This window comes from Oncorhynchus kisutch, linkage group LG2 (genome assembly GCF_002021735.2).
Source record: "Oncorhynchus kisutch isolate 150728-3 linkage group LG2, Okis_V2, whole genome shotgun sequence".
Taxonomy (NCBI): Eukaryota; Metazoa; Chordata; class Actinopteri; order Salmoniformes; family Salmonidae; genus Oncorhynchus; species Oncorhynchus kisutch.
The window spans coordinates 55,422,281-55,449,137 of record NC_034175.2 but is presented as its reverse complement, the minus strand read 5'-3'; the positions used below and the strand labels follow the sequence as shown (position 1 = coordinate 55,449,137).

The window sequence follows — 26,857 nt, the reverse complement described above, 5'->3', positions numbered from 1 at the left end:
CAGGCTACAAGTGAAGACATACACGTTGGGATGCAACTGCGCACGTCCTCCAATTCAGAGGTGCAAATTGAAGATATTGGTAGAATTGTCCACATTTACATTTCGTCAGCCAACAAGAGGAGTAGGCGTACGAACAGCAAAAGGACTATCCTATGTCAGTCTGCTTCCCCGTAGTACGAAAGTCTACCTATTCTGTGCGAGGAACACATTTCAAACATAGTTGTGGGATGCGATAGATACCAAATTAATACATCCATTAGCATCAAAATATTTTTTTAAAGCAATGAGGCTGACTCAACAGATCAGAATATTGATCTTCAAATGTTGGTAAGCTCTTCCCCAAACTTGAAACTCACGCGCTGCTTGTGTATGCCAGTTAGGATTTACACCCCTTCTAAAATGGATTAATGTTCTTCATTTTAAGAAGTTATTTGGCTACTTTAGTTGTGATAAAACCTTATTAAAACATATAGGCCTATGGGCTAGGCTATTCAAAAAAAAGTGTGCGACTGATTAAAAAAAGTTGCCCAAAAAGGCATAGTTTCTGACCTTGGTGCTGGGCATCATTCACAAGTGATAGGCTAATATTGTCACCCATCAGACTATTCTTGATTTAATCTTGTCTTTATATATACCAAATCATATGTCTGACATTTAATTTAGAATGGACCATTATCATACACCTGTCTCGAAACAGGGGCAACGGGAAAAAATACATGTCATCTATGCACTTAAATACCGAATGGAGGACACTTTTCCCCGTGGTTTATTTTCACGTAGGCTTTACTCCTGTTGGAAATATAAGCAATGTACTTAATATTAGGGAAGTTGAGAAATAAATCTAGTAGGCCTAGCCTATAGAAAGCTGATGGAATCCTTTTTTTATTAGCGGCTGTCACTCTGTTTTCTCCCGCAGTTGAATAGCCTATAGAAATGTTGCGCAACATGAGCTCATGGGCTCTCATGAAGTGTTTGATTAGATTTTCTAATACATTTGCATTTATGTCATAGTGATTAAAGGAAAATAGAGTGCTGAGTACCAGGCAGTTAGCAAGTTTGGAGGCTACTAATGACCAGCAGCAGCATCAGAGCTTGGAGAATCCAAATTATTGTGACTAAACGTGCGTGATATGGTTCCGCCAGAGATGTTCGCTTTGCTTTCTTAGGAAACTATGCAGTATTTAGTTTTTTGGGGTATTATTTCATACACTGTTACCACAGGAAATCTTAAGTCTTATGACATATAGCCGGAAAGAACTATTGGATATAAGAGCAATGTCAACTTACCAACATTACGACCAGGAATACGACTTTCCCAAAGCGGATCCTCTGTTTGGACCACCACCCAGGACAATGGATCGGATCCCAATACGCGACCCAAAACAACAGTGCCACAGAAGGGGCAGGCGGAGCGGTCTTCTGGTCAGGCTCCGTAGACAGTCTCACCGGGCTCACAAGGTAGACTAAATTCGAGCAAAGGTTGCCTTCCAGAGAGACATCAGAGATTGTAACATTCTCTGTTTCATGGAAACATGGCTCACTCGGGATGCGTTATCAGAGTCGGTACAGCCACCCGGTTTCTTCACGCATCGGGACCGACAGAAACAAACATCTCTCTGGTAAGAAGGGTGGGGTTGTATGCCGTATGATTAACGAGTCGTGGTGTGATCATAACAACATGCAAGAACTCAAGTTCACCTGACCTAGAATTTCTTACAATCAAATGCAGACCGCATTATCTACCAAGATAATAATTATCGATTATAATCACAGCCGTGTGTACCCCCCCCCCCCCCCCTGAAAGAACTTCATTGGACTCTATGTAAACTGGAAACCACACATCCTGAGGCTGCATTTATTGTAGCTGGGGATTTTTAACAAGGCTCCCTAAATTTTATCAGCATATCAAATGCATGACCTGGGCTGGCAACTCTGGATCATTGCTGCTACTAACTTCCACGACGCATACAAAGCCTTCCCTCGCCCTTTCAGCAAATCTGACCACGACTCCGTTTTGTTGCTCCCAGCCTATAGACAGACACTAAAACGGGAAACGCCCGTGCTCAGGTCTGTTCAACGCTGGTCCGACCAATCTGATTCCACGCTTCAAGATTGCTTCAATCACGTGGACTGGGATATGTTCTAGATCAACAACATTGATGTATACGCTGATTCGGTGAGCAAGTTTATTAGCAAGTGCATCAATGATGTTGTACCCACGGTAACTATTAAAATCTTCCCCAACCAGAAACTGTGGATTGATGGCAGCATTCTCGCAAAACTAAAAGCGCAAACCAATGCATTTAATCATGGCAAGGCGACCGGAAACATGACCAAATACAAACCGTGTCGATATTCCCTCCGCAAGGCAATCAAACAAGCTAAGCGTTAGTATAGAGACAAAGTAGAGTCACAATTCAACGGCTCAGACACGAGACTCATGTGGCAGTGTTTACTGTCAATCACAGACTACAAAAAGAAAACCAGCCCCGTCGTGGACACGGGCGTCTTGCTCCCAGACAAACTAAACAACTTTGCTCGCGGCCCGCTATCAAAACCTGTGGGCTCTCCTTCACCCCAGCCAACGTGAGTAAAACCATTTAAACGTGTTAACCCTCGCAAGGCTCCCTAGCCGTGTACTCAGAGCATGCGCCGACCAGCTGCCTGGTGTGTTTATGGACATAATCCCTATCTCAGTCTGCTGTTCACACATGCTTCAAGAGGGCCACCATTGTTCCTGTTCCTAAGAAAGCTAAGGTAACTGAGCTAAACGACTACCGCCCTGTAGCACTCACTTCCGTCATCATGAAGTGCTTTGAGAGACTAGTCAAGGATCATATCACCTATACATTACCTGACACCCTAGACCCACTTACCGCCCCAATTGGTCCACAGACAACACACTCACACTGCCCTAACCCATCTGGACTAGAGGAATACCTATGTAAGAATGTTTTTCATCTGACTCAAATCAGTATGTTGGCAAATTGGATGTAATAAATGTCAGTTTAAACAATGCCACTTTATATAATGTTTACATACCCTACATTACTCATCTCATATGTATATACTGTACTCTATACCCTCTACTGCATATTGCCTATGCCGTTCGGCCATCGCTCATCCATATATTTATATGTACATATTCTTATTCATTCCTTTACACTTGTGTGTGTATAAGGTAGTTTTTGTGAAATTGTGAGATTACTTGTTAGATATTCCTGCACGGTCGGAACTAGAAGCACAAGCATTTCGCTACACTCGCATTAACATCTGCTAACCATGTGTATGTGACCAATTAAAATTTGATGTGGAAGTTGACTGACTCATGACTGCCGGTGTGGAACTAATATGGTCACCACAACAGTCCTATCCTCACCCTACTTAATTGCGCTGTTCTGAAATAACTGACAATGTGAAAGCCAGCCAATGGTTAGCTTCCACCATGTGGTTTTCAACGATCAAGACTATTTGAATCTGTGTAAATGAAGGGGAGGAGACAAAGTGAAAACATGTTTTTAAGAAAATATGATTGAGCCATATCTGTGATGGCTTAGTTTTCAGCATGTTCATTGCCAGGGGAGAGAGAATACCCCGTCCCATTATTCAGTCAATTCACCTGCTGTCCTTTAGGCCCCTAAGGATTCTGAGCTAATTATACTGGTATAGCTGGGGGTTTCCTCTATCAGTCTCTCTATAGATGTCCCAGTGTGGAATGATGTTCTCTGAGAGGAGAGAAATCACAGCGTTCGCCTCTGCCCTCTATCTCACTCCCTCGCTCTCTCGTAAAAGAGGGTTATATTTTCAGGACATTAACATTCCGCTTCTATTTATGTTTGTTCAATTCAACAGATGAACATATTTTCTGTAGCTTCAGCACATACACACTTGTCCTAATTGGACAATCTATACAAGCGTTCCTTCAGGGTGCAAGAGAAGGGAAGAAAGCCATTATCACTTTAAGCCCTGATATGAAATGCATCCTAATACACAATGAGTGTGTTTTTATGGGTAATTACTTCTGATTGTGGCTCATTTGCAGTGATTTTAATTGCTCTGGGATGTAGTAATTGCAAACGAATGGTTGCTATTAAAAACAATAATGTTCTGTATCTTGCAGATGTCTTTAAGATGGATACAGACTTCTTGGAGAACGAGGAGAAGTACAAAGCAATTAAAAAGGGTGAGTTGCTAGATGGATGGATCACAATGCCAATTATTGCCTTAAGACAAAGCAAAACATTTGACTTTGAACTGAATATGGTTTAATGTGTAATAGGTTATTGTTGCAGCTACTACAGTGTATACAGTGTATAAAGTCTGTATGATCAACTGAATTCCACCATACTGTGCCATAATTTCAGATAGTTATTGTAAAAGATGGTCTCCTCCATGACATGCCTAGTTAAATAAATACAAATGTTGGCGAAAGTAATGTGTGTTAGTGTAGAATATGTCATATGACCATATCTTTTCTCCACAGAGATCCTGGATGAGGGCAGCAGCGACTCTGGAGAGGATGCCAATGGAAGTGATGATGATGAAGATGATGATAATGATGGAGAAAAGGAGGGGGAAGAGGGTGGAGATGGTATGCATACAACATCTTATTCATTTGAAAAATCACAAAGATTAACACAGAAGGACACTGACATTCAACAATTACAAAGAGTATGGTTCAAAACTCTAAACATGCGAGGAAGGATACTGTTATGTTAACAGTGCTCAGTTCAGTGACGCGTTCTGTACTGCGGTAACTTGAGGACAGTGGTGGTTATAGTGGTGGCCTTGGCTGTCCTTGATGGTCCCAGAGGTAATCTGCCCCAGAAATCTCATCATCCCCAGTGGCTCAGTACTGCAAAGGAAATGTACTGCATACCAAGACCATTAGGTAGGAAGGAGACCTCTGCTTCTCTGTGTGCATCCCAAATGGCACCCTATTCCCTATATAATGCACTAAAATGGGTTCTGGTCAAAAGTAGTCCCTTATATAGGGAATTGGGTGCCATTTAGGGATGCACATGGTCATTTCTCAGTGTCTCCATGCTATCCCATGGCAAGCAAGAGATCGGTCACTGCTTTTACGTTTCACTGACTGCTCTCTCCTAGATGGTCTGTCAGAACACTTCGGCACTCTATTCATTAAACTTTGTATCAACTTGAATGACCCCAGTTTTATTATTATAATACATGCCACTTGGCCACTTTTATCCACAGCGACTTCAGTAAGTGCATTCATTTTTAGTATCTTGCGGGAATCAAACACATGACTTTGGCATTGGCAACGCCATGCTTGGGAAATGGAAATAACTCCCAAAAGAATGAGTGAGATAAACAGATTGACCTCTGTGTGGAGACCGATAGCATGACAACACCTGACAGTGTAACAATCAATACAACCCTCCTTCATCCTTATAACTATGTACTGTTTTACTTTTATAGAAGCACAGAAAGTCACCATCTTTGACCAGACGGAAGTCAACCTAGTCGCATTTCGCCGTACCATCTATCTCGCCATCCAGTCAAGGTGGGTAGTTGGGCTGTGCGTGTGTGTGTTAGGGCTGCACGATATGTGCCAAAAATCGATTTGTTTACCGCGATTTATACATTTTTATTGCAATTTAGATCAAAACACTTTGATCACCGGGACAGCCCATACGGAAAATATGTATGAACGCATGACTGTAAGTCACTTTGAATAAAAACGTCTGCTAAATGGCATATATGCCTTAAAGTATTCATACCCCTTGACTTAATCCACATTTTGTTGTTTCAGCCTGAATTCAAAATGGATTAAGTAAAACATTTACTCTCACCTTTCTACACACAATACCCCATAATGACAAATTGAAAACACATAGTGTTAGAAATGTTAGCACATTTACTGAAAATAGAAATATCTAATTTACTTAAGTATTCACACCCCTTTGCTATGACACTCCAAATTGAGTTAAGTTGTAGAATAATAGTAGAATAGAATAATAGTGAAGACATCAAAACTATGAAATAACACATGGAATCATGTAGCAACCAAAAAAGTGTTAAACAAACGAAAATACATTTTAGATTCTTCAAAGTAGCCACCCTTTGCCTTGACGACAGCTTTGCACTCTCTCAACCAGCATCATGAGGTAGTCCCCTTGAATGCATTTCAATTAACAGGTATGCTTTGTTAAAAGTTATTTTGTGTAATTCATTTCTTTAATGTGTTTGAGCCAATCACTTGTGTTGTGACAAGGTAGGGGTGGTGTACAGAAGATAGCCCTATTTGGTCAAAGACCAAATCCATATTATGGCAAGAACAGCTCAAATAAGCAAAGAGAAAGGACAGTCCTTCATTACTTTAAGACATGAAGGTCAGTCAATCTGGAACATTTCAAGAACTTTGAAATTTTCTTCAAGTGCCGTCGCAAAAACATCAAGCGTTATGATGAAACAGGCACTCCTGAGGACCGCCACAGGAACGGAAGACCCAGAGTTCTCTGCTGCAGAGGATAAGTTCATTAGTTACCAGCCTCAGAAATTGCAGCCCAAATAAATGCTTCAGAGTTTCAAGTAACAGACACATCTCAACATCAACTGTTCAGAGGAGACTGCGTGAATCAGGCCTTTATGGTCAAATTGCTGCAAAGAAACCACTACTAAAGGATATCAATAAGAAGACTTGCTTGGGCCAAGAAACACGAGCAATGGACATTAAACTGGTATGTTGAGTCCAAATTTGTGATTTTTGGTTCCAACCGCCATGTCTTTGTGAGACGCTGAGTAGGTGAAAGAATGATCTCCGCATGTGTGATTCCTACAGTGATGCATAGAGGAGGAGGTGTGAGGGTTACTTTGCTGGTGACCCTGTCAGTGATTTATTTTAGAATTTAAGGCACACTGAACCAGCATGGCTACCACAGCATTCTTTAGCGACACGGCATCCCATCTGGCTTAGTCCCACTATCATTTGTTTTTCAGCAGGACAATGACCCAACACACCTCTCTGCTGTGTAAGGGCTATTTGACCAAGAAGGAGAGCGTTGAAGTGCTGCGTCAGATGACCTGGCCTCCACAATCACCTGACCTCAACCCAGTTGAGATGGTTTGGGATGAGTTGGACCGCAGAGTGAAGGAAAAGCAGCCAGCTCAGCATATGTGGGAACTCCTTCAAGACTGTTGGAGAAGCATTCCAGGTGAAGGTGGTTGAGAATGCCAGGAGTGTGCAAAGCGCTCATCAAGGCAAAGGGTGGCTACATTGAAGAATCTCAAATTTAAAATATATTTTGATTTGTTTAACACTTTTTTTGGTTACTACATGATTCCATATGTTTTTTTTCATAGTTTTGATGTCTTCATTATACTACAATGTAGAAAAAAGTAACAAATAAAGAAACCCTTGAATGAGTAGGTGTGTCAACTTTTGACTGGTACTATATATCGGGGGAAGGGTATACAACATTCTTGAGTGTTAAAAGTTGGGAAATAGATGATGTATGGATTTTCCCAGCTTAGACCTAACAAACTGGGGAATCGGGCAAGAAGGCCCTTGGTCAGGGAGGTGACCAATCACTCCTGAGAAAAGGCACATGACAGCACGCCTGGAGTTTGCAAAAAGACACGTGATAGAGTCTGAGAGTGTAAAACAAAATATTCTGTGGTCTAATGGGACAAAAATATAACTCTGGCCTGAATGCTAAGCATTATGTCTGGAGAACACCAGGCACAGCTCATCACCCGTCTAACACCATCCCTACCATGAAGCATGGTGGTGTCAGCAAACGACCTTAGACTGTGCCGCAGGTTTACGTTCCAACAGGACAATGCATACAGCCAAAGCAAAGCTGTAATGGCTTCGGAACAAGAATGTGAAAGTACTTGAGTGGCCCAGTTAAAGCCCAGGCTTGAATCCCATTGAAAATCCGTGGAATGACTTGATGATTGCTGGTCACTGCAGCTCCCCATTTTACTTAACAGAGCTTGAGAAAATCTGCAAGAATGGGAGATAATCCAGATGTGCAAAGCTGATGCAGACTTACCCAAGACCACTCAAAGAAGTTATGGCTGGTGTTTGGCATGACAACGAAAGAAAAGAAAAAACAAATAGAAATTGTCACAGGGTAGAAACCAAAGCTGTAGTCATCGCCAATGGTGCTTCTACAGAGTATTGACTCGGGTGTGAATACTTGTGAATTAGATTTCTGTATTTCATTATCAATATTTGGTATTTGGTATTTCTAAAAACATTTTTAATTTGTCATTATGGGGTATTGTGTGTAGATGGATGAGAGAAAAAAACAGATTGAATTCAGGCTTTAACACAATGTGTAATAAACTGAGGAGTTTGAATACTTATTGAAGGCAGTTTGTGTGTGTGTGATGTGAACCATTGGAATCATAGAAATAGAATGAGTAGCCTATTGACATTTATATGGCTGGTGTTCGGCATGACAATGAATAAAAAATACCTTATAGAAGGAGTTGTGACAGGGTAGAATCCAAGGTGTTGGTCAGTGTTTCCCAGGAGACTTGATACATTTTGAATAGAGCTGTTATATTCAGACAAGATTTTAAAATACGCTTCTCGTGTTCTTCTCTGACTCAGAACATGTCGTTGCACAAACAACATGCGGCCTCAGTCACTCGCAGCAGCCTGTATTAGAGAAATTAACATAAGAAGCTAACATGTTTTTGGGGATTCACGTGGTGTGGGTCTTTAACCAACTAGCTGTTTGCAGAGATAAAGATACAAAAACAAATAGTCTAATACAGGAAACGTGGATTGACACGAAGAAGCAAACAAGCATGCCGACTCAAGCTGAGTGAGTGAATCTAACAGCCAGCTGTGCCTGCTTGAGTGACAAGGGGCGGGGCTTGGTTTGTGTCGGAAGCAAGCAGCTGCATGAAAGCGAGGGTGACTGGATAGAGACGTCAAAGACATTGCTATATTCATATTGCACATGTCAACGTCGCAATTTCTATTAAAATTAAATGAATTGTGCAGCCCGCTTACTGCAGCCCATCCTCTGTTTCTTATCCGTTATCAGGATCTGGTTAGCATGGTGTGTGTGTTTCCTATAACCTCAGTCTTGTGTGGTGTGTGTGTGTGTGTGTTAAAAGGATTAGACGTGCTGTAATGTTTGCCAGCGGTCACTGAGCCCTCCCAAGTCAGGTGAAGTGGTGAAATGATCACATTTTGAAATTCAAATGAACCCTCAATTTGCCTCTCTCGTTCCAAATTTCAGCATCATTCTGCTAGCTTGGCTGACGACGTTTTTACACTACTTACATTGCATACCCCATACAAATGATTCTGCACATAACTTACTGCCTGCTTTGGCCCCAAAAAACTTTTTGCTGCATTTTAATTTTGATAAATGCGGATTTTCACTCTTTCACAGGTTTTATAGGGTGAATGCAGAGTGCAATCTGCAAGTTAGCTATAATTTTTGCAATGATTCACTGATATGACTCAATCACCCTTATTGAAATCCATCTTATTTTTTCTGTGTGTCCGTGCTGCCTGAATGTTTTTTCTGTTAAGAAAAGTAAACTAGATCTGCCAAACCACAGAACAGAATGGGAAAGGGTCCAGATCCAGGGATGTTTTCAGGAGAAATGGGGCAGTAGACTTTTCCTCTGGGCCAAACCTAGATGGCTAAAAATCACTGCATGTCCACGGCAGATAGACAAGTCTCGAATGCAGTGTAGTTAAAGCTGTATTTGCTGAATGTCGTTTTTCTCTTAATTGAATGAACATTTTTGTTTTACACGCATTCATAATTAATTGGTACAAAATGTTTTATAGGGTTAAGTTCTCAATGGCACAGACTTCTGCAGAGCAGAATTTAATAGCATTGTGTTAAGGGATGTTGGGGTAGATTTGAAGAGGAACAGACTTGTCATTGTCCAGAGAGACGGGGGTGTTATAAACCATGTTTTAGTGACTAGCTAAAACATTGCTGTTAGGGAGACTGCTGCACCAAGTGATGAAGTAGGCTATTCATTCATACGCAGCAGCCCTGCTGAAGTCTAAGATCAGAATGCACCATGCTCTAGTTTCATCTTTTTGGGAAGTTTTCTCTCTTTGCGCTGGATCTTTTTCATTAAAGCACACTAACAATACATTTGTCCAGGTAGTCCAATCACAGTTTCTTCCATTTTCTGCCTAATGAGTAAAACCTGGCCATAGAGGTCCAAGAGAATGGCAACCATTTTTGGCTATTTTTCTTAGTTTCTGCTTCTCTAAATCTGAGCTGGTCTTTTTCCAGCCGATGTAGGGTGTAGGAAGGAGAGAACAGAGCAGACTTGCTTTCAAGACGTTGCAGGTGGAAGGATGACACACTGCAGAGCAATCCACTTACTCTCAGACACACTGCAATGTTTGGAAGAGCAGAGTGCATAGCCATCAACTGTCTCAGACATACTACCTCAGGGCCAGTCAGTGACCAGTCATATGTTGATGCTGAAAGCTCCTCTTCTCTTAAGCCCTTTCAGATAAGAGGTTATGCGTGTTTGCAGTCTATTTTTCCTTGTTTCTGAATTAAACGTCTTCAGGCCACTAATAGACAGGCTAAGTATTTGTATGTGCAGTGTAGGTCCACCACATATTTGTATTACATGTGTTTGCATACTGCAATGCACCTTTGTATAAGCATGGGGACATAGACATTTGGCATATTTGTGGCCTTCCAGTAAAGGTAAGTAGTTTGTCATAGCCTAGTTTGTCACATTTTCAATAATTCTTCCATAATTTCTGTGATATACTCAAATCAGTTTCCGTTGACCGGCCGGCTTGTCTGTCTCCGTGTGATAAATGGCCACACTGTACTTAATCTGAAAGAGGTAGTGCTGTGGTCCTTGTTCTCTCTTAGCCTTTTCACATTGTGCCGACCTGAATCGAACTGGGCTGGCGTAGCTATTTTTGGCTCACATTGGCCCAGTTCAACTCCACTTGGTGTGAGAGAAGGTTTTCTGTTCCAGCTGGTAGAAAGGCAGTAGCATCAACACGGAGACAGGACTGAACTTTAGGAACCCTGATAAGTGATTACATAGGAAATTCGACAAGGCCTTGCTCTCTGTTTTACCTCTACGGATGCATGAATATAGCCGGTTTGATGCAGATCAGTGTCTCTTTTTCAAAAGGAGCTTATACAAATTGTCCTTTATGAATGTGATATAATAACATGTATGACATGTCACATGGATTGAAGAAGGCTATATAACTGTCACTGGGATTATCCAACCTCTGTGTATTAACACTGTCCTGTCAGAATTCCCCTGTCTAGTCGTGGTAAATGAAATGGTCAGGACAGCTTTCTAGAGTGTTGTGTGGTTTTGGAACACGTGGATCGACACGTTGGCTCAGCAGTGTGTCTGTCTGGGTTTGTCAGCGGTTAGAGAAGAGATGCAGAATGCTGGTGGAAATGTATGAATGAAATGAGAGGTCCGTGGTGTTTACCACAGTTTTACACCATGTCTGGAATGCAGTCTTGCCTGCTTCCTAAATGCAGTTGGGTTGGATGGAATTTTCCAAAGTGATCAAACAACAAAATCAGACATTTATTTTCCCCATGTTTGTTTATGGATATATAAAGTCTAAATGCGTACTGAATGTACTTCTAAAATAAACATGAGTGCAGATAAAGTTTATTTTTTCTGTGTGATAAGTTTTTAAAATTCCATCCAAGCAAAGACAACCCTGCCTAGTGCCTGGACACTCTGTCCTAGTCCATATGGCATGATAAAGATGTTTGGAATATGATAATGCAAATTTATGCACTTATTGTGTAATTATTATTGTCTTATTAAGTCATGATGAATAGTGAATACATGTTTCTCTTCTTTCAACAGTTTGGATTTTGAGGAGTGTGCCCACAAATTGATCAAGATGGACTTTCCTGACAGCCAAACGGTAGGTTACAATACTTCTCCTCCCAATACCCTTCCACCAGTATACTTTCCCCCTAGCTGCCAGCCTGACATATCATGGCCATCTAATCTAAAGAGCTTCCAGAGCTGTTTATCAAAGATTATACCTTCATCTAAATAGTTTCTGGTCTGCTGGGTTGTTGGATTCTTCAGTCACTCCTTTAGGAACTGGGTGTTCCCCACTATGATTTAGCCGATCAAGTAGTTTGTTTCCCCGAAGTGTCCCATTTTTTAACTGTGCCAGTTGTGGACATTGTAATAACAAGCTTCAATATCTTGTAGTCTTTACAGTAGATCCCCAGTAGAGCGGAGAGGTTTAGAGACATCCTACACACCGTTAATGCACCTACACGTTTTATGTAATGCAACGCAATGATTTACTGGCTGTGAAATATGTTACCTTAAAATAGCTGTGCGATAGGTCATGTTTTCTCGTGGCCAGCCTACAGTACACATGTTTGTGGGTGGAAATAATATTATGTGTTCGCTATCATGTACCTGTACTCTGCAATATGTTTAGTCTCTTATGCAATTGTAAGTTGGCTATTTCCATAAGAAATAAGTGTTGAAAATAAAGCTATGATGTGTAAGTAAATAGTGAAAGAAAATATACCCAGGCGTCTTTGATACATCTGTCTTTTCCCTGCTTTATAAAGGAATCACTGAGGTGTATATCATGGGTACACTGTGCTGTATAGCCACAGGGCCAGCAGTTGTATAACATATCAAATGGCTGCTTTTGTGAGCTTACTACTAGGTCACTTTTAACATCCAAATAATTCCTCAGTTTGTGCCCATCTAGGTATTTAGTGTAGGAATAGAGTTGTGCATGATGAAGTTTACAGCTGTATTCATATAGTACTATAGCTATACTGTTATTATTGTATTTATTTTTTTGGCTCGTGAATAAATTAAATACGAGACTACTTGGTTCATGTATTTGTAACGTGGTATTTTAATGAGCATGTTCTCTGAACCTATAGCTGTGTTTTGATCACCGCTTCTATATCAACATTATCTTTGAAAGCCAGGGTTCTGAAAAGGGGACGTTTCTTTTTTTGCTGAGTTTACATTTTTCTTGCACAGTCTTTTTAGGTGTCTCTTTCTCCCCTTCTCTCTTTCACTCTTGCCTACTATCCTTTCCCCTATCTCTGTTACCATAGCAGTCACAGATAATTAGAGATGGAAGAAGATGGAGAAAGGTCTTTGTATTAAATGCGTAGACGAAGGTCTTTACGTGAGGTGTGACTCTAGTGACTGAGTGCTGATGGGCTGTTCACATGGTGCTGTCATTTAGGGACAAGACACTTAAACCCGATTTTAAACAGGGTGACCTACATATTCGGCAGATCCTGTCTGGCTGAAATGCAAGGTCATTAGACTGGAGGGGAACACAATAATTGTGGTTGCTCTATATCCTCTTCATGATTTAATTACATTTACATTTTAGTAGGGCTGACCCCATTTAGTCGATAGGCTTTTGGTCACCCAAGATTTATTTTGTCATGGTGCACAAGACACCTGTCTCAGTGGACTAATACATTGTGGATGGCACTTTCCATCACCCTAAGACAGGGCTCTCTAACCCTGTTCATGGAGAGCTACCGTCCTGTAGGTTTCTGCTCCAACCCCAATCTGGCACACCTGATTCTAATTAGCTGGTTGATAAAATGAATCATGTTAGTTACAACTGGGGTTGGAGTGAACCTACATGAGAGTAGCTCTCTAGGAACCGAGTTGGAGAGCCCTACCCTAAGACATGTGATACTGAAATTGTATATCGTTATATTATGTAAAAAATAATGAAGCAACACGAATAAATCTTATACTATTTTATAACACATGCTTTCTCCTGCGTTGGATACGGTCACTGTTTCAGAACCGCGGACATTCTTCAGTGCGCAGTAGAATTGGCAACTTTCCCTATGTTACTATGTGCATAATAGCAAAGGTAACCATCATAACCATCGGGGCGTAACCATCGGGGCGGCAGGGTAGCCTGGTAGCCTAGTGGTTAGAGCTACCCTGCCGCCCCGAAGGTTACAAGTTCAAACCCCCAAGCTGACAAGGTACAAATCTGTCGTTCTGCCCCTGAACAGGCAGTTAACCCACTGTTCCTAGGCCGTCATTGAAAATAAGAATTTGTTCTTAACTGACTTGCCTAGTTAAATAAAGGTAAAATGTAAAAAAAATATTGGGATTGAGAACAATGTGGCAGAGACGAGGAAACAGCCCTTGCCTTAGCCTAATTGTCTAAGAAAGTTGAGGAGAGAGGAAACCCCAACTTAATTAGGTCTATAATTAATAGCGTAACTGTTAAATGTGCCTGGCTTTATAAATAATCCTACAGAAATAAGACACATTGCTTTGTTCCCTTTTTGAGTGTGTGTTTTAATAGCTTACCATGATCACCAAGCCTCATGCAACGGCAAAATGTTGGATAAAGCAATTTCACAGATTCGTCTGTTTTTTTAATCTTTGCTATGCTATAATAAAGGCAATTGTTTTCGTTAGAACAGACTGGTATTACTTTTAATTTATTTAGTGTTTACACTGTTCCAAACAGGCAGAAGAATATACTAATCTAACAGCACCTGTTTGTCACATAATATGCATGCAGCTCCTGCTCCTATATCCTCCCTTTTCTTGATTTCCTTATTGTTATTATTACAATTATTATTATGATAATCATTATAATAATAAATAATGTCGCTATGAGTAGGCTTTGTATAGTATCTTTGTATAACCACCTCCTAGCTGTAGGCCTGTTTAGTCTAAATACTGTAACTTACTTAGGCCTATATTTCAATATACAAGCTACTGTATCAATCAATTTATTTATTTATTTTTATTTTACCTTTATTTAACCAGGTAGGCAAGTTGAGAACAAGTTCTCATTTACAATTGCGACCTGGCCAAGATAAAGCAAAGCAGTTCGACAGATAAAACGACACAGAGTTACACATGGAGTAAAAACAAACATACAGTCAATAATGCAGTATAAACAAGTCTATATACAATGTGAGCAAATGAGGTGAGAAGGGAGGTAAAGGCAAAAAAGGCCATGATTGCAAAGTAAATACAATATAGCAAGTAAAATACTGGAATGGTAGTTTTGCAATGGAAGAATGTGCAAAGTAGAAATAAAAATAATGGGGTGCAAAGGAGCAAAATAAATAAATTAATTAAAATGAAATACAGTTGGGAAAGAGGTAGTTGTTTGGGCTAAATTATAGGTGGTCTATGTACAGGTGCAGTAATCTGTGAGCTGCTCTGACAGTTGGTGCTTAAAGCTAGTGAGGGAGATAAGTGTTTCCAGTTTCAGAGATTTTTGTAGTTCGTTCCAGTCATTGGCAGCAGAGAACTGGAAGGAGAGGAGGCCAAAGAAAGAATTGGTTTTGGGGGTGACTAGAGAGATATACCTGCTGGAGCGTGTGCTACAGGTGGAAGATGCTATGGTGACCAGCGAGCTGAGATAAGGGGGGACTTTACCTAGCAGGGTCTTGTAGATGACATGGAGCCAGTGGGTTTGGTGACGAGTATGAAGCGAGGGCCAGCCAACGAGAGCGTACAGGTCGCAATGGTGGGTAGTATATGGGGCTTTGGTGATAAAACGGATTGCACTGTGATAGACTGCATCCAATTTGTTGAGTAGGGTATTGGAGGCTATTTTGTAAATGACATCGCCAAAGTCGAGGATTGGTAGGATGGTCAGTTTTCAAGGGTATGTTTGGCAGCATGAGTGAAGGATGCTTTGTTGCGAAATAGGAAGCCAATTCTAGATTTAACTTTGGATTGGAGATGTTTGATATGGGTCTGGAAGGAGAGTTTACAGTCTAACCAGACACCTAAGTATTTGTAGTTGTCCACGTATTCTAAGTCAGAGCCGTCCAGAGTAGTGATGTTGGACAGGCGGGTAGGTGCAGGTAGCGATCGGTTGAAGAGCATGCATTTAGTTTTACTTGTATTTAAGAGCAATTGGAGGCCACGGAAGGAGAGTTGTATGGCATTGAAGCTTGCCTGGAGGGTTGTTAACACAGTGTCCAAAGAAGGGCCGGAAGTATACAGAATGGTGTCGTCTGCGTAGAGGTGGATCAGGGACTCACCAGCAGCAAGAGCGACCTCATTGATGTATACAGAGAAGAGAGTCGGTCCAAGAATTGAACCCTGTGGCACCCCCATAGAGACTGCCAGAGGTCCGGACAGCAGACCCTCCGATTTGACACACTGAACTCTATCAGAGAAGTAGTTGGTGAACCAGGCGAGGCAATCATTTGAGAAACCAAGGCTGTCGAGTCTGCCGATGAGGATATGGTGATTGACAGAGTCGAAAGCCTTGGCCAGATCAATGAATACGGCTGCACAGTAATGTTTCTTATCGATGGCGGTTAAGATATCGTTTAGGACCTTGAGCGTGGCTGAGGTGCACCCATGACCAGCTCTGAAACCAGATTGCATAGCAGAGAAGGTATGGTGAGATTCGAAATGGTCGGTAATCTGTTTGTTGACTTGGCTTTCGAAGACCTTAGAAAGGCACGGTAGGATAGATATAGGTCTGTAGCAGTTTGGGTCAAGAGTGTCCCCCCCTTTGAAGAGGGGGATGACTGCAGCTGCTTTCCAATCTTTGGGAATCTCAGACGACACGAAAGAGAGGTTGAACAGGCTAGTAATAGGGGTGGCAACAATTTCGGCAGATAATTTTAGAAAGAAAGGGTCCAGATTGTCTAGCCCGGCTGATTTGTAGGGGTCCAGATTTTGCAGCTCTTTCAGAACATCAGCTGAATGGATTTGGGAGAAGGAGAAATGGGGAAGGCTTGGGCGAGTTGCTGTTGGGGGTGCAGTGCTGTTGTCCGGGGTAGGAATTAGCCAGGTGGAAAGCATGGCCAGCCGTAGAAAAATGCTTATTGAAATGCTCAATTATGGTGGATTTATCAGTGGTGACAGTGTTTCCTATCTTCAGTGCAGTGGGCAGCTGGGAGGAGGTGTTCTTATTCTCCATGGACTTTACAGTGTCCCAGAACTTTTTTGAGTTAGTGTTGCAGGAAGCAAATTTCTGCTTGAAAAAGCTAGCCTTGGCTTTTCTAACTGCCTGTGTATAATGGTTTCTAGCTTCCCTGAACAGCTGCATATCACGGGGGCTGTTCGATGCTAATGCAGAACGCCATAGGATGTTTTTGTGTTGGTTAAGGGCAGTCAGGTCTGGGGAGAACCAAGGGCTATATCTGTTCCTGGTTCTAAATTTCTTGAATGGGGCATGTTTATTTAAGATGGTTAGGAAGGCATTTAAAAAAAATATCCAGGCATCCTCTACTGACGTGATGAGATCAATATCCTTCCAGGATACCCCGGCCAGGTCGATTAGAAAGGCCTGCTCGCAGAAGTGTTTCAGGGAGCGTTTTACAGTGATGAGTGGAGGTCGTTTGACCGCTGACCCATTACGGATGCAGGCAATGAGGCAGTGATCGCTGAGATCTTGGTTGAAGACAGCAGAGGTGTATTTAGAGGGGAAGTTGGTTAGGATGATATCTATGAGGGTGCCCGTGTTTAAGGCTTTGGGGAGGTACCTGGTAGGTTCATTGATAATTTGTGTGAGATTGAGGGCATCAAGTTTAGATTGTAGGATGGCTGGGGTGTTAAGCATGTTCCAGTTTAGGTCGCCTAGCAGCACGAACTCTGAAGATAGATGGGGGGCAATCAGTTCACATATGGTGTCCAGAGCACAGCTGGGGGCAGAGGGTGGTCTATAGCAGGCGGCAATGGTGAGAGACTTGTTTTTAGAGAGGTGGATTTTTAAAAGTAGAAGTTCAAATTGTTTGGGTACAGACCTGGATAGTAGGACAGAACTCTGCAGGCTATCTTTGCAGTAGATTGCAACACCGCCCCCTTTGGCAGTTCTATCTTGTCTGAAAATGTTGTAGTTTGGAATTAAAATGTCTGAATTTTTGGTGGTCTTCCTAAGCCAGGATTCAGACACAGCTAGAACATCCGGGTTGGCAGAGTGTGCTCAAGCAGTGAATAGAACAAACTTAGGGAGGAGGCTTCTAATGTTAACATGCATGAAACCAAGGCTATTACGGTTACAGAAGTCGTCAAAAGAGAGCGCCTGGGGAATAGGAGTGGAGCTAGGCACTGCAGGGCCTGGATTCACCTCTACATCGCCAGAGGAACATAGGAGGAGTAGAATAAGGGTACGGCTAAAAGCTATGAGAATTGGTCGTCTAGAACATCTGGAACATAGAGTAAAAGGAGGTTTCTGGGGGCGATGAAATAGCATCAAGGTATAATGTACAGACAAATGTATGGTAGGATGTGAATACAGTGGAGGTAAACCTAGATATTGAGTGATGAAGAGAGAGATATTGTCTCTAGAAACATCGTTGAAACCAGGAGATGTCATTGCATGTGTGGGTGGTGGAACTAATAGGTTGGATAAGGTATAGTGAGCAGGACTAGAGGCTCTACAGTGAAATAAGCCAATAAACACTAACCAGAACAGCAATGGACAAGACATATTGACATTAAGGAGAGGCATGCTTAGTCGAGTGATCAAAAGGGTCCTGTGAGTGGAGAGGTTGGTTGGTGATTTAGACAGCTAGCCAGGGCATCGGTAGCAAGCTAGCATAGGATGGATGTCTGTTGTTAGCCACCTCTTGCGTTCCGTCAGTAGATTAGTGGGGTTCCGTGTGGTAGAGGGGATTAATCCAAATCACACAACAACAACAAAAATAAAAACAATAGATATAGTTATAGAGGCCCAAGAAGAAAACATAATAATAATAATAAAAAATAAAAAAATTGTCCGATTGTCTATTCAGATAGCAGCCGGTAAGACAGCTAACGGTTAGCAGGCCGCAGATGGGCGTTCAGGTAACGTCGCGACGGAGGAGCCAGCCGAATAACTCCTTCGGGTAGATAACGTCGGCAGTCCAGTTGTGAAGGCCCGGTGGGGCTCCGCGAAGGCAGTAAAACGGGTCCGGATAGGTGACTGCAGCCCAGGTGTGATTGATGGAACTCAGGAGTGATTGACGGAGCTTGCTAGCTCCGGAATAATTGATGTTTGCTCCGGAATCGACGAAGGCCGATAGTCACACGGATAGCAGCTAGCTAGCTGTGAGATCCGGGTATGAATGTCCAGAGAGCAGACGAAATCCAGGGACATGGAGAGAGAAATTGGTCCGGTATGTTCCGTTCCGAGCCGCGCTGCGCCGTACAGAACTGGCGATAGATTTTCGAGCTAAAGGATAGCTGATGACCACAAACCGTGGTTAGCTGAATACTAACGATTTGCCAGTAAAGGAGCTAACTAGCTTCTGAACTAGCTTCTGGATTAGCTTCTGGCTAGTTTCAGGCTAGCTTCTTGGAGTTTAATTTGTTCATGCCATCACAGCATACAAGACATTCATGCAATACACGAATGCGTGCAACTGTTTCTTTTCTGCTGTAATAAAGGCTTTATATATTTTTTTCGTCAGAACAGACTCTGGTACACTTATTTATTTATGATATTGTAATCTAAGAGCAACTGTTTGGCACACAATACTCACGCAAAGCTTGCTCCTATACCCTCCATTATCTTGATCTCTAATAGTTTCCACAAATAAGTCTGACTTCCCCTTTCAAATCAAATCAAATCAAATCAAATTTATTTATATAGCCCTTCGTACATCAGCTGATATCTCAAAGTGCTGTACAGAAACCCAGCCTAAAACCCCAAACAGCAAGCAATGCAGGTGGAGAAGCACAGTGGCTAGGAAAAACTCCCTAGAAAGGCCAATACCTAGGAAGAAACCTAGAGAGGAACCAGGCTATGTGGGGTGGCCAGTCCTCTTCTGGCTGTGCCGGGTGGAGATTATAACAGAACATGGTCAAGATGTTCAATGTTCATAAATGACCAGCATGGTCGAATAATAATAAGGCAGAACAGTTGAAACTAGAGCAGCAGCACAGTCAGGTGGAAGTTGAAACTGGAGCAGCAGCATGGCCAGGTAGACTGGGGACAGCAAGGAGTCATCATGTCAGGTAGTCCTGGGGCATGGTCCTAGGGCTCAGGTCAGTTGAAACTGGAACAGCAGCATGGCCAGGTGGACTGGGGACAGCAAGGAGTCATCATGTCAGGTAGTCCTGGGGCATGGTCCTAGGGCTCAGGTCCTCCGAGAGAGAGAAAGAAAGAGAGAATTAGAGAACGCACACTTAGATTCACACAGGACACCGAATAGGACAGGAGAAGTACTCCAGATATAACAAACTGACCCCAGCCCCCCGACACATAAACTACTGCAGCATAAATACTGGAGGCTGAGACAGGAGGGGTCAGGAGACACACCTCCTGAACAACCAGTAAACATTTGCCTGTTTCAAGTTCCTTTTCATGTCCTCTGGATCCATTTTGCTGTCACTTGTTACTGTGTTCTGAATTTATGACCAATTTATATATGTGATTTATGATAGGCTATAGGTCAGGCCCTATGTTTCACGTACACATCTCATGCATATGTTTCACATAAAGAGAGCAAGGGTTGAGGGAAGGTTTTTCCCAAACAAATAGACGATATCAGTGACAGAACTTGGCAGTCAAAAACAAGTAAGGAACTAAATCGCTGAAATGTTGCAGCTTCAGCACGGACAGCGCAATAAACACTTGCTGTGGTGCCCTTTTGCTGCAGTAGAGAGGAGAGTGAGACAACGTGCGCCAGTCACACATTCACTCGTAATTTTTTAAGTGTGACCATCGAGCTCTTTTTTTGGGTCATTTTGTTTCTTAATTATTTAATCTAACAGTGTGTTTAAAACATCAGGCAAGCTCAGTGCATATGTATTTGATTATATTCAAACACATAGGGTGTGTCCAGTATTGGGAAAAATAAGGTTTAAAAAACAGGAGGACTCTCGGTCGACCAAGATTATTATTTATTTGAGTTGGACAGCCCTACATTTTATGCAGAGCGACTTGCAGGACCAAGGGCACATTGGCCGATTTTTTTTGTTACCTAGTCTGCTTGGGGATTCTAACCAGCGCCTTTTTGGTTACTGGCCACACGCTCTTAACCACTAGTCTACCTGCCACCCACGTTGAAGGCCAGTTTCCTGGATTCCGATTAAGCCTACTCCAGGGCTCCTTAGAAAGAACTTGAAATTGTTTTGTTTTTTTTCACTGACCATGCTGTTTAGTCCAGGACAATCTGGATCAGATAAACTGACCCTCAATGACTTTCAGTCCTCTGTGTCAATGTATAGTATAATGTCATAACTGGGATGAATGAATAATTAATTCATGAATCGGTGTCAGTCGTTTCTACAGCTAGGTCTCTCGTTGTTCACAGCATCCCTGCCTGCCTCTCCATGCTTCACCGTGAAGGTTTGTTCTGCTAGAAGAAAACAAAGATTGAGATTGTCGGCCCCGCTTTATCAATCAGAATCTGTCCTCTTAAATATTTGAAATGTTTATATGGAGATTTACACGTTTTACATGCATTTTACTTGCTCATACCGGAATGACATGCTTCCATAAAAGTACGCTTGCTGTGAAATATATTGCAAAAATGTACATTTCAGCTAGGATTTTTTTTTTCACCTTGTGAACACAAAAAAGAAAGCACACCAATGTTATCAGTTTAGTCTTTCGGCTGATGAGTCTCCGATTGTCTAGGGTTGGTTTAGAAATTTTATGCTGTTGTATGGAGTGAGACCCTTTTGGCCTTTATCTACAGTGCCTTCAGAAAGTATTCCAGCCCCCTTGACCTTTCCCACATTTTTAGGTCACAGCCTTATTCTAAAATATATTCAATTGTATTTTCTCCTCATCAATCTACACACAATACCCCATACCCCATTTTTTTTTTTTTTTTTTGCTAATTTATTACAATAAAAACATGGAAATATGTACTTTGAAGCTCCTTTGGCAGAGACTACAGGCTCTTAGGTATGACGCTACAAGCTTGGCACACCTGTATTTGGGGAGTTTCTCCCTTCTCTGCAGATTCTGTCAGGTTGGATGGGGAGCATCGCTGCACAGCTATTTTATGGTCTCCCCAGAGATGTTTGATCAGGTTCAAGTCTGGCTCTGGCCACTCGAGGATATTGAGACTTGTCCCAAAGCAACTCCTGCATTGTCTTGGCTGTGTGGTTAGGGTAATTGACATGTTGGAAGGTGAACCTTGACCCCAGTCTGATGTCCTGAGCACTCTAGAGCAGGTTTTCATCAAGGAGCTCTGTACTTCGCTCCTTTCATCTTTCCCTCGTTACTGACTAGTCTCCCAGTCCCTGCCACTGAAAAACATCCCCACAGTGTGACGCTATCACCACCATGCTTCACCGTAGGGATGGTGCCAGGTTTCCTCCAGACGTGACACTTGGCATTCATGCCAAAGAGTTCAATCTTGGTTTCATCAGACCAGAGAATCTTGTTTCTCATGTTCTGAGAGTCTTTAGGTGCCATTTGGCCAACTGTCATGTGCATTTCACTGAGGAGTGGCTTCCGTCTGTCCACTGTACTGTAAAGGCCTGATTTGGTGGAATGCTGCAGAGATGGTTGTTTTTCTGGAAGGTTCTCCAATCTCCACAGAGGAGCTCATTCAGAGTGACCATCGGGTTCTTGGTCACCTCCCTGACCAAGGCCCTTCTCTCCCAATTGCTCAGTTTGGCAGGGCAGCCAGCTCTAGGAAGAGTGCTTCTGAACTTCCTCCATTTTAGAATAATGGAGACCGCTGTTTTTCTTGGGGACCTTGAATGCTGCAGAAATGTGTTGGTACCCTTACCCAGATCTGTTCCTTGACACAAGCCTGTCTCTGAGCTTTACGGACAATTCCTTCAACCTCATGGCTTGTTTTTTTGTCGGACATGCACTATCAACTGTGGGACCTTTATATAGACAGGTGTGTGGCTTTCCAAATCACGTCCAATCAGTTGAATTTACCACAGGTGGACTCCAATAAAGTTGTAGAAACATCTGAAGGATGATCAATGGACACAGGATCCACCTGAGCTCAATTTCGTCTCTCGTAGCAAAGAGGCTGAATACTTTCTTTGCAGCCCAGAGAAATACCGTAGTAAGCTGCAGGGATGGTCAGAGCTGCATTGGTTTTTGGTAAGAAATTGCTCAGTAAATGAACCCAAAGCATGACTGCTGTCTTTCCATGTCCACAAACTGCTTTCATGGTAATGAACCAAATGTTATTTAAAGTGAACTCTTTAATGCTGCTGGGAAGCATGCACACACAGAACCATGTAGAAATAGTTCTCTATGTCTGCATATATAATCCTCACACTTCCTATAGAGCCGACCTTAGCAAGTAATACCCACCCAGCTACAAGGACTCGGAGTGTCAGTGATGGAGGTTTCTGCCCTCACAACCAGGTGGACAAGGACACACACACACACACACACACACATTCTATAATTAACATATTCTAGGCTATGGGTACACATTCATTTAGAGAATTCCTTGGACCGACAGCCAAGTGGATAGGATAATAACGGAGACCATGAGTTATGGACTGCTCAATATCTTAGCTGTGATTGTATAGACACATTAGAAAAGCTAATGACTGAAGCAGTGATTGTCAACCAATTCACAGCCACAGCAGAGTATAGCCCATTTCTCTTCACGGCTCACTGGACTGTGGACACACAAACGCTGCCTGTCTGCCTCTGTTTTTAAAGGAGAACAGATACAGTTTGAAGTCGGAAGTTTACTTACACTTAGTTTGGCGTCATTAAAACATTTTTCAACCACTCCACAAATTTCTTGTTAACAAACTATAGTTCACTGTATCACAATTCCAGGTGGTCAGAAGTTTACATACGCTAAGTTGACTGTGCCTTTAAACAGCTTGGAAATTTCCAGAAAATTATGTCATGGCTTTAGAAGCTTCTGATAGACTAATTGACATCATTTGAGTCAATTGGAGGTGTACCTTGACATCATGGGAAAATCAAAAGAAATCAGCCAAAACCTCAGAAAAAAAACATTGTAGACCGCCACAATTATAGTTCATCCTTGGGAGCAATTTCCAAACGCCTGAAGGTACTACGTTCATCTATACAAGCAATAGTACTTAAGCATAAACACAATGGGACCACACAGCCGTCATACTGCTCAGGAAGGAGACATGTTCTGTCTCCTAGAGATTAACGTACTTTGGTGCGAAAAGTGCAAATCAATCCCAGAACAACAGCAAAGGACCATGTGAAGATGCTGGAGGAAACGGGTACAAAAGTATCTATACCCACAGTTAGACGAGTCCTATATTTACATAATCTGAAAGGCCGTTCAACAAGGATAAAGCCACTGCTCCAAAACCGCCATAAAAAGCGAGACTACGGTTTGCAACTGCACATTGGGACAAAGATTGTACTTTTGGGGGTGATGTCCTCTGGTCTGATGAAACAACAAAAATAGAACTGTTTGGCCATAATGACCATCGTTATGTTTGGAGGAGAAAGGGGGAGGCTTGCAAGCTGAAGAATACCATCCCAACTGTGAAGCACGGGGGTCGCAGCATCGTGTTGTGGGGGTATGATGCTGGTCATGTTGTGGGGACATCAAATCAAACTTTATTTGTCACTTGCGCCGAATACAAGTGTAGACCTTACCGTGAAATGCTTACTTACAAGCCCTTTACCAACAGTGCAGTTGAAGAAGAGTTTTAATAAAATATTTACCAAATGAACTAAAGCAAAAAGTAACACTAATGCTGAACTGTATTTTACAGCTGAGCTGTATAGCCCAATCTGCGTCCTCTTTCCCCTCACTTTTCTTCACGCAAATGACGGGGATTTGGGCCTGTTCCCGGGAAAGCACTATATCCTCGTCGGACTCGTTAAAACCTCTTGAAGCTAGGGGGCACTATTTTTATGTTTGGAAAAATAACATTCCCAATGTAAACGGCCTATTTCTCAGGACCGGATGCTAGAATATGCATATAATTGACAGATTAGGATAGAAAACACTCTAAAGTTTCCAAAACTGTCAAAATATTGTCTGTGAGTATAACAGAACTGATATTGCAGGTGAAACCCTGAGAAAAATCTAACCAGGAAGTGGCTTCTATTTTGAAAACTCGATGTTCCATAGCCTCCCATTGCGCCATTTAAAGGGATATCAACCAGATTCCTTTTCCTATCCCTTCCTCAAGGTGTCAACAGTCTTAAGACATAGTTTCAGGCTTTTATTTTGAAAAATGAGCCCGAAAGATAACATCGCGTCAGGTGGTCACATGAGTTTTGCTCGCGCAAAAGAATTTGGACAGCTTATTGTTTTTCCCTCTCCTACCGATAAAGACATTTGCGGTTGATTATATTATCGATTTATATATTTTAAAAACAACCTGAGGGTTGATTATAAAAAAAAATTTGGCATGTTTCTGTGAACATTACGGATATTTTGGGGAATTTGTCTGCGTTGTCGTGACCGCTCTTTCCTGTGGATTCCTGAACATAATGCGCCAAACAGAGGTGTTTTGGATATAAAAATTATATTTATGGAACAAAAGGAACATTTGTGTAACTGGGAGTCTCGTGAGTGAAAACATCTGAAGATCATCAAAGGTAAACAAATCAAATCAAATTTATTTATATAGCCCTTCGTACATCAGCTGATACCTCAAAGTGCTGTACAGAAACCCAGCCTAAAACCCCAAACAGCAAGCAATGCAGGTGTAGAAGCACGGTGGCTAGCAAAATCTCCCTAGAATGGCCAAAACCTAGGAAGAAACCTAGAGAGGAACCAGGCTATGTGGGGTGGCCAGTCCTCTTCTGGCTGTGCCGGGTGGCCAGTCCTCTTCTGGCTGTGCCGGGTGGAGATTATAACAGAACATGGCCAAGATGTTCAAATGTTCATAAATGACCAGCATGGTCGAATAATAATAAGGCAGAACCGTTGAAACTAATGCAGCAGCACGGTCAGGTGGACTGGAGACAGCAAGGAGTCATCATCATGTCAGGTTAATTTGATTGCTTTTCTGATTTTTGTGACCAAGCTACCTGATGCTAAATGTACTTAATGTTTTGTCATGCAATCGATAAACTTACACAAACGCTTGAATTGCTTTCGCTGTAAAGCATAATTTCATAATCTGAGACGACAGGTGGATTAACAAAAGGCTAAGCTGTGTTTTGCAATATCGCACTTGTGATTTTTAGTAATATTATTTGACTGTGATGCTACGCTATTCAGCGGTTGTTGTTGACAATTATCCGGCTTAACTTCTTGCGTCGAGCAATCTCGTATCCGGGAGCGTAATCATAGCCTCAAGCTCATTACCATAACACAACATTAACTATTCATGAAAATCGCAAATGAAATGAAAGAAATATATTCACTTACAAGCTTAGCCTTTTGTTAACAACACTGTCATCTCAGATTTTCAAAATATGCTTCTTAACCATAGCTACACAAGCATTTGTGTAAGAGTATTGATAGCTAGCCTAGCATTAAGCCTAGCATTCAGCAGGCAACATTTTCACAAAAACAAGAAAAGCATTCAAATAAAATAATTTACCTTTTGAAGAACTTCGGATGTTTTCAATGAGGAGACTCTCAGATAGCAAATGTTCAGTTTTTCCAAAAAGATTATTGGTGTAGGACAAATCGCTCTGTTTTGTTCATCACTTTTTTCCAAATTAACTCCATAATATCGACAGAAACATGGCAAACGTTGTTTAGAATCATCCTCAAGGTGTTTTTCACATATCTATTCGATGATAAATAATTAGTGGCAGTTGGGTTTCTCCTCGGAAGCAAATGGAATAATACACGCAGCTGGAGATTACGCAATAATTGCGACGGAGGACACCAAGCGAGCACCTGGTAGATGTAGTGTAAAATGGTTCATCTTCCAATGATATGCCTACAAATACGTCACAATGCTGCAGACACCTTGGAAACGACAAAGTGTCGGTTCATTCCTGGCGCATTCACACCCATATAAGGAGACATTGGAACAC

The 26,857-nt window shown here is 42.0% G+C and overlaps 1 protein-coding gene across 1 annotated transcript in view; it reads left to right on the top strand.

The window, feature by feature from the left end:
- The window catches only part of LOC109868396 (pre-mRNA-splicing factor CWC22 homolog), a 63,350-nt gene that overhangs the window by 22,739 nt on the left and 13,754 nt on the right, over positions 1-26,857 (top strand). Inside the window, exons 12-15 of the mRNA XM_020457928.2 lie at positions 4,121-4,183; positions 4,484-4,591; positions 5,443-5,527; positions 11,836-11,896. Coding sequence (XP_020313517.1) covers positions 4,121-4,183; positions 4,484-4,591; positions 5,443-5,527; positions 11,836-11,896 — 317 coding nt within the window. The remainder of the gene's footprint in view (positions 1-4,120; positions 4,184-4,483; positions 4,592-5,442; positions 5,528-11,835; positions 11,897-26,857) is intronic.